At 47.7% G+C, this 13,602-nt stretch overlaps 1 protein-coding gene across 1 annotated transcript in view; it reads left to right on the plus strand.

The window, feature by feature from the left end:
* chtf18 (CTF18, chromosome transmission fidelity factor 18 homolog (S. cerevisiae)) overlaps window positions 1-13,602 on the plus strand; it is a 61,300-nt gene that overhangs the window by 24,021 nt on the left and 23,677 nt on the right. The window contains 8 exon segments of the mRNA XM_031811171.1: window positions 1-62; window positions 128-221; window positions 2,439-2,537; window positions 7,426-7,556; window positions 7,734-7,777; window positions 7,780-7,847; window positions 11,549-11,578; window positions 11,580-11,774. The exon segment at window positions 1-62 is cut by the window's left edge and continues 75 nt beyond it. Of these exon segments, the coding sequence (XP_031667031.1) occupies window positions 1-62; window positions 128-221; window positions 2,439-2,537; window positions 7,426-7,556; window positions 7,734-7,777; window positions 7,780-7,847; window positions 11,549-11,578; window positions 11,580-11,774 (723 nt within the window).

The following is a 13,602-nucleotide window of genomic DNA, read 5'->3' on the forward strand; positions in this document are numbered from 1 at the left end:
AAGAAGAAGAAGAAAAAAGAGTCGGTCCTTCTCCGACCAATCATCTGCATCTGTAACGACCTGTAAGAGACGGAGGGGGGAGGGGTTTATCTCTATCTGTGATCTGATTGGTTCTCTGTCCTGTCAGGTATGTTCCAGCCCTGAGGCCTCTGAGGCAGCAGGCGTTCCTATTGGCCTTCCCCCAGACACAGCCTTCCCGCCTGGCACAGAGACTGGCTGAGGTAATCTTTGTTTTCATTTTCTTAGTGGTGATGCAACATGTCAGACCAGCCATGATGGGGGTCTTTATGTTAATGTGTGGGTTAGATCTCCAGGGGTCAGGGGTCATGAAGACTGACATGTCAGAACAGCCATGATGGGGGTCTTTATGTTAATGTGTGGGTTAGATCTCCAGGGGTCAGGGGTCATGAAGACTGACATGTCAGAACAGCCATGATGGGGGTCTTTATGTTAATGTGTGGGTTAGATCTCCAGGGGTCAGGGGTCATGAAGACTGACATGTCAGAACAGCCATGATGGGGGTCTTTATGTTAATGTGTGGGTTAGATCTCCAGGGGTCAGGGGTCATGAAGACTGACATGTCAGAACAGCCATGATGGGGGTCTTTATGTTAATGTGTGGGTTAGATCTCCAGGGGTCAGGGGTCATGAAGACTGACATGTCAGAACAGCCATGATGGGGGTCTTTATGTTAATGTATGGGTTAGATCTCCAGGGGTCAGGGGTCATGAAGACTGACATGTCAGAACAGCCATGATGGGGGTCTTTATGTTAATGTGTGGGTTAGATCTCCAGGGGTCAGGGGTCATGAAGACTGACATGTCAGACCAGCCATGATGGGGGTATTTATGTTAATGTGTGGGTTAGATCTCCAGGGGTCATGAAGGCTGACATGTCAGAACAGCCATGATGGGGGTCTTTATGTTAATGTGTGGGTTAGATCTCCAGGGGTCAGGGGTCATGAAGGCTGACATGTCAGAACAGCCATGATGGGGGTCTTTATGTTAATGTATGGGTTAGATCTCCAGGGGTCAGGGGTCATGAAGACTGACATGTCAGAACAGCCATGATGGGGGTCTTTATGTTAATGTGTGGGTTAGATCTCCAGGGGTCAGGGGTCATGAAGACTGACATGTCAGACCAGCCATGATGGGGGTCTTTATGTTAATGTGTGGGTTAGATCTCCAGGGGTCAGGGTTCATGAAGACTGACATGTCAGAACAGCCATGATGGGGGTCTTTATGTTAATGTGTGGGTTAGATCTCCAGGGGTCAGGGGTCATGAAGACTGACATGTCAGAACAGCCATGATGGGGGTCTTTATGTTAATGTGTGGGTTAGATCTCCAGGGGTCAGGGGTCATGAAGACTGACATGTCAGACCAGCCATGATGGGGGTCTTTATGTTAATGTGTGGGTTAGATCTCCAGGGGTCAGGGGTCATGAAGACTGACATGTCAGACCAGCCATGATGGGGGTATTTATGTTAATGTGTGGGTTAGATCTCCAGGGGTCATGAAGGCTGACATGTCAGAACAGCCATGATGGGGGTCTTTATGTTAATGTGTGGGTTAGATCTCCAGGGGTCAGGGGTCATGAAGACTGACATGTCAGAACAGCCATGATGGGGGTCTTTATGTTAATGTGTGGGTTAGATCTCCAGGGGTCAGGGGTCATGAAGACTGACATGTCAGACCAGCCATGATGGGGGTCTTTATGTTAATGTGTGGGTTAGATCTCCAGGGGTCAGGGGTCATGAAGACTGACATGTCAGACCAGCCATGATGGGGGTATTTATGTTAATGTGTGGGTTAGATCTCCAGGGGTCATGAAGGCTGACATGTCAGAACAGCCATGATGGGGGTCTTTATGTTAATGTGTGGGTTAGATCTCCAGGGGTCAGGGGTCATGAAGACTGACATGTCAGAACAGCCATGATGGGGGTCTTTATGTTAATGTGTGGGTTAGATCTCCAGGGGTCAGGGGTCATGAAGACTGACATGTCAGAACAGCCATGATGGGGGTCTTTATGTTAATGTGTGGGTTAGATCTCCAGGGGTCAGGGTTCATGAAGACTGACATGTCAGAACAGCCATGATGGGGGTCTTTATGTTAATGTGTGGGTTAGATCTCCAGGGGTCAGGGGTCATGAAGACTGACATGTCAGAACAGCCATGATGGGGGTCTTTATGTTAATGTGTGGGTTAGATCTCCAGGGGTCAGGGGTCATGAAGACTGACATGTCAGACCAGCCATGATGGGGGTCTTTATGTTAATGTGTGGGTTAGATCTCCAGGGGTCAGGGGTCATGAAGACTGACATGTCAGACCAGCCATGATGGGGGTATTTATGTTAATGTGTGGGTTAGATCTCCAGGGGTCATGAAGGCTGACATGTCAGAACAGCCATGATGGGGGTCTTTATGTTAATGTGTGGGTTAGATCTCCAGGGGTCAGGGTATGAAGGCTGACATGGGGACTCTGATGGCTCTCTGTGAGAAGACGGACAACGACATCAGATCCTGCATAAACACACTGCAGGTACATATACACACACACACACACACACACAGCAAACCAATTGCACACTGTGTTTCCAGATTATAAGAGCTACCATGTATTACAACAATATCAAGGGTCCAAACACTGACCCCTGAGGAACACCTGTCTGTACACATTAACTCACAGTTGACAACTGGGATGGAAAATGACTGAGAATGAGAGGAGTGGCAATATCGTCCTCTATCTGCCGTATCTTCAATCCAAGCCTACTAGAAAGTATGTTCCCTCAGGCCTGGAGGGAAGCTAAAGTCATTCTGCTACCTAAGAATAGTAAAGCCCTCTTTACTGGCTCAAATAGCCGACCAATCAGCCTGTTACCAACCCTAACATGACGACCAATTAGCCTGTTACCAACCCTTAGTAAACCATGCTCTTTACCACTAGGCAACCTGCTGCTATTTCAGTCAATGTTAAAGGCTGCATTTGAACTAGAGTTCTACGCAGGACTGATTTCTTCATCCCACCCCTGATAGGCTACCTGCCACCCCTGTGTGTCTATGTATGTTGATGACTCAACACTACAGGTCAGCTACAGCAAGGGAAATCATATTGATACAACAGTAGTTAAGATGGGGAGAAGTCTGTCCATTTATAAATCACTGTAACACTTAACAAAGATCCTGCAGTCAGTTTCAGAACATGTTGATACAACAGTAGTTAAGATGGGGGGAGGTCTGTCCGTTATAAATCACTATATATAGCTAACCTCTATGGTAGCGTCCCACCTCGATAACAGCCAGTGAAATTGCAGAGCGCCAAATTCAAAACAACAGAAATCCCGTAATTAAAATTCCTGAAAACATATACAAGTATTATACACCATTTTAAAGATGTATATAAGTCCTGACGAAAAGTTTTAAAAAGTACAATAAAGTTAGTAGAAACATGCCAAACAATGTTTAAAATCTATCCTCCGGTTGTTTTTGTCATAAATAATCAATAATATTTCAACCGGACAAAAGCTTCGGCAATAGGAAAGGAGAAACAAGAACCTGTCTGTCTGATCAGGGCGCATCATGGCTGATGAATGGAGATGTCCACTGGCTACTGATTGAAAGTGATGTATCTCCCTCATTTTTCAGAGTAAAAGCCTGAAACAATGCCTAAAGAATGACCACATGTAGAAGAAGCCATAGAGATCGTGACCTGGGTCCTAAGTCTTTGTATGGTGGATAGGCTTTCAATGGAAAAACAGCCTTTCAAAATAATAGTCCTTCCTGGATGGATTTTCCTCAGGTTTTCGCCATATCAGTTCTGTTATACTCACAGACATTATTTTAACAGTTTTGGAAACTTTATATTTTCCATCCAAATCTACTAATTATATGCATGTCCTAGCTTCTCGGCCTGAGTAGCAGGCAGTTTAATTTGGGCTTTAATTCACGCTTTTCATCCAAGATTCCGAATGCTGCCCCCTACCCTAGTGAAGTTAAGATGGAGGGAAGTCTGTCCATAATAAATCACTGTAACACTTAACAAAGAGCCTGTCGTCAGTTTCAGAACATATTGATACAACAGTAGTTAAGATGGGGAGAAGTCTGTCCATAAAGCGCTGCTCTGCCTGTAGGCCCTAGTTTCTACCTTCTTAACAACACTATCAACAAGGCAGGTCCTAGTTTCTACCTTCTTAACAATACTATCAACAAGGCAGGTCCCACAGGCCCTAGTTTCTACCTTCTTAACAACACTGTCCACAAGGCAGGTCCTACAGGCCCTAGTTTCTACCTTCTTAACAAAACTATCAACAAGGCAGGTCCCACAGGCCCTAGTTTCTACCTTCTTAACAATACTATCAACAAGGCAGGTCCCACAGGCCCTAGTTTCTACCTTCTTAACAAAACTATCAACAAGGCAGGTCCTACAGGCCCTAGTTTCTACCTTCTTAACACTATCAACAAGGCAAGTCCTAGATTTTACCTTCTTAACAGCACTATCAACAAGGTAGGTCCTAGTTTCTACCTTCTTAACAGCATTATCAACAAGGCAGGTCCTAGTTTCTACCTTCTTAACAACACTATCAACAAGGCAGGTCCTAGTTTCTACCTTCTTAACAACACTATCAACAAGGCAGGTCCTACAGGCCCTAGTTTGGTCCCACCTAGACTACTGTTCAGTAGTGTGGTCAGGTGCCTCATAGAGGGACTTGGGAAAATTACAATTGGCTCAGAACAGAGCAGCACGGCTGGCTCTTAAAAGTACACAGAGAGCTAACATTAATGACAATCTCTCCTGGCTCAAAGTGGAGGAGAGATTGACTTCATCGCTACTTGTTTTTGAATGAGGTGTTGACAAGCTGAATGAACCGAACTGTCTGTTTAAACTACTGGCACACAGCTTAGACACCCATTCATACCCCACAAGACATGCCACCAGAGGTCTGTTTAAACTACTGGCACACAGCTTAGACACCCATTCATACCCCACAAGACATGCCACCAGAGGTCTGTTTAAACTACTGGCACACAGCTTAGACACCCATTCATACCCCACAAGACATGCCACCAGAGGTCTCTTCACAGTCCCCAAGTCCAGCACAGACTATGGGAGGCGCACAGTACTACATAGAGCCATGACTACATGGAACTCTATTCCACAGTACTACATAGAGCCATGACTACATGGAACTCTATTCCACAGTACTACATAGAGCCATGACTACATGGAACTCTATTCCACAGTACTACATAGAGCCATGACTACATGGAACTCTATTCCACGGTACTACATAGAGCCATGACTACATGGAACTCTATTCCACAGTGCTACATAGAGCCATGACTACATGGAACTCTATTCCACAGTACTACATAGAGCCATGACTACATGGAACTCTATTCCACAGTGCTACATAGAGCCATGACTACATGGAACTCTATTCCACAGTACTACATAGAGCCATGACTACATGGAACTCTATTCCACAGTGCTACATAGAGCCATGACTACATGGAACTCTATTCCACAGTACTACATAGAACCATGACTACATGGAACTCTATTCCACAGTGCTACATAGAGCCATGACTACATGGAACTCTATTCCACAGTGCTACATAGAGCCATGACTACATGGAACTCTATTCCACAGTGCTACATAGAGCCATGACTACATGGAACTATATTCCACAGTACTACATAGAGCCATGACTACATGGAACTCTATTCCACATCAGGTAACTGATGCAGCAGGATAATCAGATTGTCAGGAACTAAATAGGATCTGTAATAAATACACATACAATTGGTAAAGGGAAGAGACCGCTAGATGTGTGTTGTGTTGTAGTTCCTCCACGGTCGAGGTTAGAGACAGCTGGACGTGTTAATGTGTTGTGTTGTAGTCAAATCAAATCAAATCAAATTTATATATATAGCCCTTCGTACATCAGCTGATATCTCAAAGTGCTGTACAGAAACCCAGCCTAAAACCCCAAACAGCAAGCAATGCAGGTGGAGAAGCACGGTGGCTAGGAAAAACTCCCTAGAAAGGCCAATACCTAGGAAGAAACCTAGAGAGGAACCAGGCTATGTGGGGTGGCCAGTCCTCTTCTGGCTGTGCCGGGTGGAGATTATAACAGAACATGGTCAAGATGTTCAATGTTCATAAATGACCAGCATGGTCGAATAATAATAAGGCAGAACAGTTGAAACTAGAGCAGCAGCACAGTCAGGTGGAAGTTGAAACTGGAGCAGCAGCATGGCCAGGTAGACTGGGGACAGCAAGGAGTCATCATGTCAGGTAGTCCTGGGGCATGGTCCTAGGGCTCAGGTCAGTTGAAACTGGAACAGCAGCATGGCCAGGTGGACTGGGGACAGCAAGGAGTCATCATGTCAGGTAGTCCTGGGGCATCGTCCTAGGGCTCAGGTCCTCCGAGAGAGAGAAAGAAAGAGAGAAGGAGAGAATTAGAGAACGCACACTTAGATTCACACAGGACACCGAATAGGACAGGAGAAGTACTCCAGATATAACAAACTGACCCCAGCCCCCCGACACATAAACTACTGCAGCATAAATACTGGAGGCTGAGACAGGAGGGGTCAGGAGACACTGTGGCCCCATCCGAGGACACCCCCGGACAGGGCCAAACAGTTCCTCCACGGTCGAGGTTAGAGACAGCTGGACGTGTTAATGTGTTGTGTTGTAGTTCCTCCACGGTCGAGGTTAGAGACAGCTGGACGTGTTAATGTGTTGTAGTTCCTCCACGGTCGAGGTTAGAGACAGCTGGACGTGTTAATGTGTTGTAGTTCCTCCACGGCCGAGGTTAGAGACAGCTGGACGTGTTAATGTGTTGTGTTGTAGTTCCTCCACGGTCGAGGTTAGAGACAGCTGGATGTGTTAATGTGTTGTAGTTCCTCCACGGTCGAGGTTAGAGACAGCTGGACGTGTTAATGTGTTGTAGTTCCTCCACGGTCGAGGTTAGAGACAGCTGGACGTGTTAATGTGTTGTAGTTCCTCCACGGTCGAGGTTAGAGACAGCTGGACGTGTTAATGTGTTGTAGTTCCTCCACGGTCGGGGGAAGAGACAGCTGGACGTGTTAATGTGTTGTGTTGTAGTTCCTCCACGGTCGAGGTTAGAGACAGTTGGACGTGTTAATGTGTTGTGTTGTAGTTCCTCCACGGTCGAGGTTAGAGACAGCTGGACGTGTTAATGTGTTGTAGTTCCTCCACGGCCGAGGTTAGAGACAGCTGGACGTGTTAATGTGTTGTGTTGTAGTTCCTCCACGGTCGAGGTTAGAGACAGCTGGATGTGTTAATGTGTTGTAGTTCCTCCACGGTCGAGGTTAGAGACAGCTGGACGTGTTAATGTGTTGTAGTTCCTCCACGGTCGGGGGAAGAGACAGCTGGACGTGTTAATGTGTTGTGTTGTAGTTCCTCCACGGTCGAGGGAAGAGACAGCTGGACGTGCAGTCGGTCCAGTCCATGAGGATCGGTCAGAAGGATCAGAATAAAGGACTGTTCAACCTCTGGCAGGAGATCTTCCAACTGCCGCGCATCAAACGGTATTATAACAAACTATGCTTTTGAGAACCATAACTACAGTGCCTTGCGAAAGTATTCGGCCCCCTTGAACTTTGCGACCTTTTGCCACATTTCAGGCTTCAAACTGCACTGTAACTATTTGTCTTCCTGGTTGACCATATTTGGTGTCTTCCTGGTTGACCATATTTGGTGTATAGGAAGCGTGTGGGCGAGGAGCTGGAAGAGGGACTTAGAGAAGGAGGCGGGCCGAGAGACTACAGCACATCCTTCACCTGGCCTCTTCCACCGGAGAGCACGACAAACTCACACAGGTACCACACCACACACACACAGTCCCTAGGGTTGGGTGATATTACTATGATGATTGAAAGCCATGGTTGATGGTGACGACATCGTGATGTGACAGACGATGGACAGCACACAGTAGGACAGTATACAGCAGGACAGCACACAGTAGGACGGTATACAGCAGGACAGTACACAGCAGGACAGTATACAGCAGGACAGCACACAGTAGGACAGTATACAGCAGGACAGCACACAGTAGGACAGTATACAGCAGGACAGCACACAGTAGGACAGCATACAGCAGGACAGCACACAGTAGGACAGCATACAGCAGGACAGCACACAGTAGGACAGCACACAGTAGGACAGTATAAAGCAGGACAGTACACAGCAGGACAGCACACAGCAGGACAGCACACAGCAGGACAGCACACAGTAGGACAGCACACAGCAGGACAGCACACAGTAGGACAGTACACAGCAGGACAGCACACAGTAGGACAGTATACAGTAGGACAGCACACAGCAGGACAGTAGGACAGCACATAGTAGGACAGTATACAGCAGGACAGCACACAGCAGGACAGTAGGACAGCACACGGCAGGACAGTAGGACAGTATACAGTAGGACAGCACACAGTAGGACAGCACACAGTAGGACAGCACACAGTAGGACAGCACACAGTAGGACAGCACACAGTAGGACAGCACACAGTAGGACAGCACACAGTAGGACAGTATACAGTAGGACAGTATACACCAGGACAGCACACAGTAAGACCACACATAGTAGGACAGCACACAGCAGGACAGTATATAGCAGGACAGTAGGACAGCAGGACAGCACACAGTAGGACAGCACACAGCAGGACAGTGTACAGCAGGACAGCACACAGTAGGACAGCACACTGTAGGACAGTATACAGTAGGACAGCAGGACAGCACACTGTAAGACCGCACACAGTAGGACAGCACACAGTAGGACAGCAGGACTGCACACAGCAGGACAGTACACAGTAGGACAGCACACAGTAGGACAGCACACAGTAGGACAGCACACAGTAGGACAGTAGGACAGTAGGACAGCACACAACAGGACAGTAGGATAGTATACAGTAGGACAGCAGGACAGCACACAGTAGGACAGCACACAGTAGGACAGCACACAGTAAGACAGCACACAACAGGACAGTAGAACAGCACACAGCAGGACAGCAGGACAGTAGGACAGCAGGACAGCATGCAGTATGACAGTAGGACAGCACACAGTAGGGCAGCAGAGAGTAGGACAGCACACAGCAGGACCGTAGGACAGCAGACAGCAGGACAGTAGGACAGCACACAGCAGGACCGTAGGACAGCACACAGCAGGACAGTAGGACAGCACACAGCAGGACAGTAGGACAGCACACAGTATACAGCCGGACAGTATACAGCATGACAGTAGGACAGTATACAGCACACAGTAGGACAGTAGGACAGCACACAGCAGGACAGCACACAGTAGGACAGCACACAGTAGGACAGTAGACAGCACACAGCAGGACAGTAGGCCAGCACACAGTAGGACAGTAGGACAGCACACAGCAGGACAGTATACAGTAGGACAGTAGGACAGCACACAGCAGGACAGCACACAGTAGGACAGTAGGACAGCACACAGTAGGACAGCACACAGCAGGACAGCACACAGCAGGACAGCACACAGCAGGACAGTATACAGTAGGACAGTAGGACAGCATACAGTAGGACAGCACACAGCAGGACAGCACACAGCAGGACAGCACACAGTAGGACAGTAGGACAGCACACAGTAGGACAGCACACAGCAGGACAGCACACAGCAGGACAGCACACAGCAGGACAGTAGGACAGCATACAGTAGGACAGCACACAGTAGGACAGCATACAGTAGGACAGCATACAGTAGGATAGCACACAGCAGGACAGTAGGACAGCACACAGCAGGACAGCACACAGCAGGACAGTAGGACAGCATACAGTAGGACAGCATACAGTAGGACAGCACACAGCAGGACATCACACAGTAGGACAGCACACAGTAAGACTGCAGGACAGTAGGACAGCACACAGTAGGACAGTATACATTAGGACAGCACGCAGTAGGACAGAACACAGTAGGACAGCACACAGCAAGACAGCACACAGTAGGACAGTATACATTAGGACAGCACGCAGTAGGACAGAACACATCATGACAGCACACAGCAGGACAGCATACAGTAGGACAGTATACAGCAGGACAGCACACAGTAGGACATCACATACTAGGACAGTAGCATAGCAGGACAGTAGGACAGTAGCACAGCACATAGTATGACAGTATACAGTAGGACAGTAGGACAGCACGCAGTAGGACAGCAGGGCAGTAGGACAGTAGGACAGCACACAGCAGGACACAGCAACCTCTCTCTCTCTCTGTCTCCCTCCTCCTCCCTCTCTCTCTCTCTGTCTCCCTCCTCCCTCTCTGTCTCCCTCCATCTGTCTTTATGAGGATGAGATGTCGTCTGGAGAATGTATATCCTGGTAGAATGTGTTCCACTTTTTAAATGGAGAAATCTAATCAGAGAACATGTTGCTATTGTTAGGTTAGGGACCTATCCTCTATTAACATCTGTCCCTCCTCCTCCTCGATCTCTCTCTGTCCCCCTCTTTCTCTCTCTCTCCTCCTCGATCTCTCTCTGTCCCCCTCTTTCTCTCTCTCTTCCTCGATCTCTCTCTGTCCCTCCTCCATCTCTCTCTCTTCCTCTCTCTCTCTCGATCTCTCTCTGTCCCTCTTTCTCTCTCTCTGTCCCTCTCCATCTCTCTCTCTCTCTCTCTCTCTCTCTCATCTCTCTCTCTCTCTCTCTCTCATCTCTCTCCTCTCTCTCTCTCTCTCTCTCTCTCTCTCGAGTCTCTCTCTCTCATCTCTCTCTCATCTCTCTCTCTGTCCCCCTCTTTCTCTCTCTCTCTCTCCCTCCTCCCTCCTCCATCTCTCTCTGTCCCCCTCTTTCTCTCTCTCTGTCCCTCCTCCATCTCTCTCTCTCTCTCTCTCCTCGATCTCTCTCTGTCCCCCTCTTTCTCTCTCTCTGTCCCCTCCATCTCTCTCTCTCTCTCTCTCTCTCTCTTCTCTCTCTCTGTCCCCTCTTCTCTCTCACTCTCCCCCTCCTCCCTCCTCCATCTCTCTCTGTCCCCCTCTTTCTCTCTCTCTGTCCCTCCTCCATCTCTCTTTCTCTCTCTCTCTCCTCGATCTCTCTCTGTCCCCCTCTTTCTCTCTCTCTGTCCCTCCATCTCTCTCTCTCTCTCTCTCTCTCTCTCTCTCTCTCTCTGTCCCCCTCTTTCTCTCTCACTCTCCCCCTCCTCCCTCCTCCATCTCTCTCTGTCCCCCTCTTTCTCTCTCTCTGTCCCTCCTCCATCTCTCTCTCTCTCTCTCTCTCCTCGATCTCTCCTCCTGGTCCCCCTCTTTCCTCTCTCTGTCCCTCCTCCATCCTCTCTCGATCTCTCTCGTCTCTCTTCTCTCATCGGCTGTCTCTCTACCGTCTCTCCCTCCTCGTCATCTCTCCCCCTCTAGTCTCCTTCTCTGTCTCTCCCTCCTTCTCATCTCCCCTCCCCCTCTCTATCTCCTCTCTGCTTGTCTGCCCTCTCTCTCTCTCTCTTTGCTCCCGGATCCTCTCTCTCTATCTCTTCGTCTCCTCATCTCTCTCCTCTCTCTCTTTGTTCCCAGGGTCTCTATGATAACTTCCTGTCTATGCGTGGTGAAGACCCCCGGTCTTGGCAGAGTGTGTCAGGCTCTGGATTGGTTGGGCTTCTCAGACGGGTTGACCCAGGCCATGCTGCAAGGACAAAACTTCTCTCTGCTGCGATACCAGCCCTTCCTCCCCGCAGCTTTCCACTTCCTGTTTGCTCACACACACGTCCCACGCATCAACTACCCCCACAGCCAGTACGAGGTACACATACACGTCCCCCGCATAAACTAATCCCTCAGCCAGTATGAGGTACACACACAAAACCTGGGCTTAGATAGAATGTTGGTGTTCCTTTGGGTTCTATTCTAGGAACAGATAGAATTGTGGTGTTCCTTTGGGTTCTATTCTAGGAATAGATAGAATGTGGTGTTCCACAGGGTTCTATTCTAGGAATAGATAGAATGTGGTGTTCCACAGGGTTCTATTCTAGGAATAGATAGAATGTGGTGTTCCACAGGGTTCTATTCTAGGAATAGATTAGAATGTGGTGTTCCACAGGGTTCTATTCTAGGAATAGATAGAATGTGGTGTTCCTCAGGTTCTATTCTAGGAATAGATAGAATGTGGTGTTCCACAGGGTTCTATTCTAGGAATAGATAGAATGTGGTGTCCTCATGGTTCTATTCTAGGAATAGATAGAATGTGGTGTTCCTCAGGGTTCTATTCTAGGAATAGATAGAATGTGGTCTTCCTCAGGGTTCTATTCTAGGAATAGATAGAATGTTGTGTTCCTCAGGGTTCTATTCTACAAATGGATAGAATGTGGTGTTCCTCAGGGTTCTTTTCTAGGAATAATAGAATGTGGTGTTCCTCTGGGTTCTATTCTAGGAATATATATATAGAATGTGGTGTTCCTCTGGGGTCTATTCTAGGAATAGATAGATAGAATGTGGTGTTCCTCAGGGTTCTATTCTAGGAATAGATAGATAGAATGTGGTGTTCCTCAGGGTTCTATTCTAGGAATAGATAGATAGAATGTGGTGTTCCTCTGGGTTCTATTCTAGGAATAGATAGAATGTGGTGTTCCTCTGGGTTCTATTCTAGGAATAGATAGAATGTGGTGTTCCTCTGGGTTCTATTCTAGGAATAGATAGAATGTGGTGTTCCTCAGGGTTCTATTCTAGGAATAGATAGAATGTGGTGTTCCTCAGGGTTCTATTCTAGGAATATATAGATAGAATGTGGTGTTCCTCTGGGGTCTATTCTAGGAATAGATAGATATAATGTGGTGTTCCTCAGGGTTCTATTCTAGGAATAGATAGATATAATGTGGTGTTCCTCAGGGTTCTATTCTAGGAATAGATAGAATGTGGTGTTCCTCAGGGTTCTATTCTACAAATATATAGAATGTGGTGTTCCTCAGGGTTCTATTCTAGGAATAGATAGAATGTGGTGTTCCTCAGGGTTCTATTCTAGGAATAGATAGATAGAATGTGGTGTTCCTCAGGGTTCTATTCTAGGAATAGATAGAACGTGGTGTTCCTCAGGGTTCTATTCTAGGAATAGATAGAATGTGGTGTCCCTCAGGGTTCTATTCTAGGAATAGATAGAATGTGGTGTTCCTCAGGGTTCTATTCTAGGAATAGATAGAATGTGGTGTTCCTCAGGGTTCTATTCTAGGAATAGATAGAATGTGGTGTTCCTCAGGGTTCTATTCTAGGAATAGATAGATAATGTGGTGTTCCTCAGGGTTTTATTCTCGATCCTCTGTTATTTCAGCCATAGCTCTCTATAATAATTTATCATCCCTTTCTCTTCCCCTTCTCTCCTCTCTACCTCCTCTCTCTCCTCTCTACCTCCTCTCTCCACTATCTTCCCCCTCTCTCCACTATCTTCCCCCTCTCCTCTCCTCTTCCCCTCTCTCCTCTTCCCCCTCTCTCCTCTTCCCCTCTCCTCTTCCCCTCTCTCCTCTCTCCTCTTTTCCCCCTCTCTCCTCTCCTCTTCCCCTTCTCTCTTTCCCTCTCTCCTCTTCCCTCTCTCCTCTCCCCTCTCCATCTTCCCCCTCTCTCCTCTCCTCTTTCCCCTCTCC

This window comes from Oncorhynchus kisutch, unplaced genomic scaffold, assembly GCF_002021735.2.
Source record: "Oncorhynchus kisutch isolate 150728-3 unplaced genomic scaffold, Okis_V2 Okis01b-Okis20b_hom, whole genome shotgun sequence".
Taxonomy (NCBI): domain Eukaryota; kingdom Metazoa; phylum Chordata; class Actinopteri; order Salmoniformes; family Salmonidae; genus Oncorhynchus; species Oncorhynchus kisutch.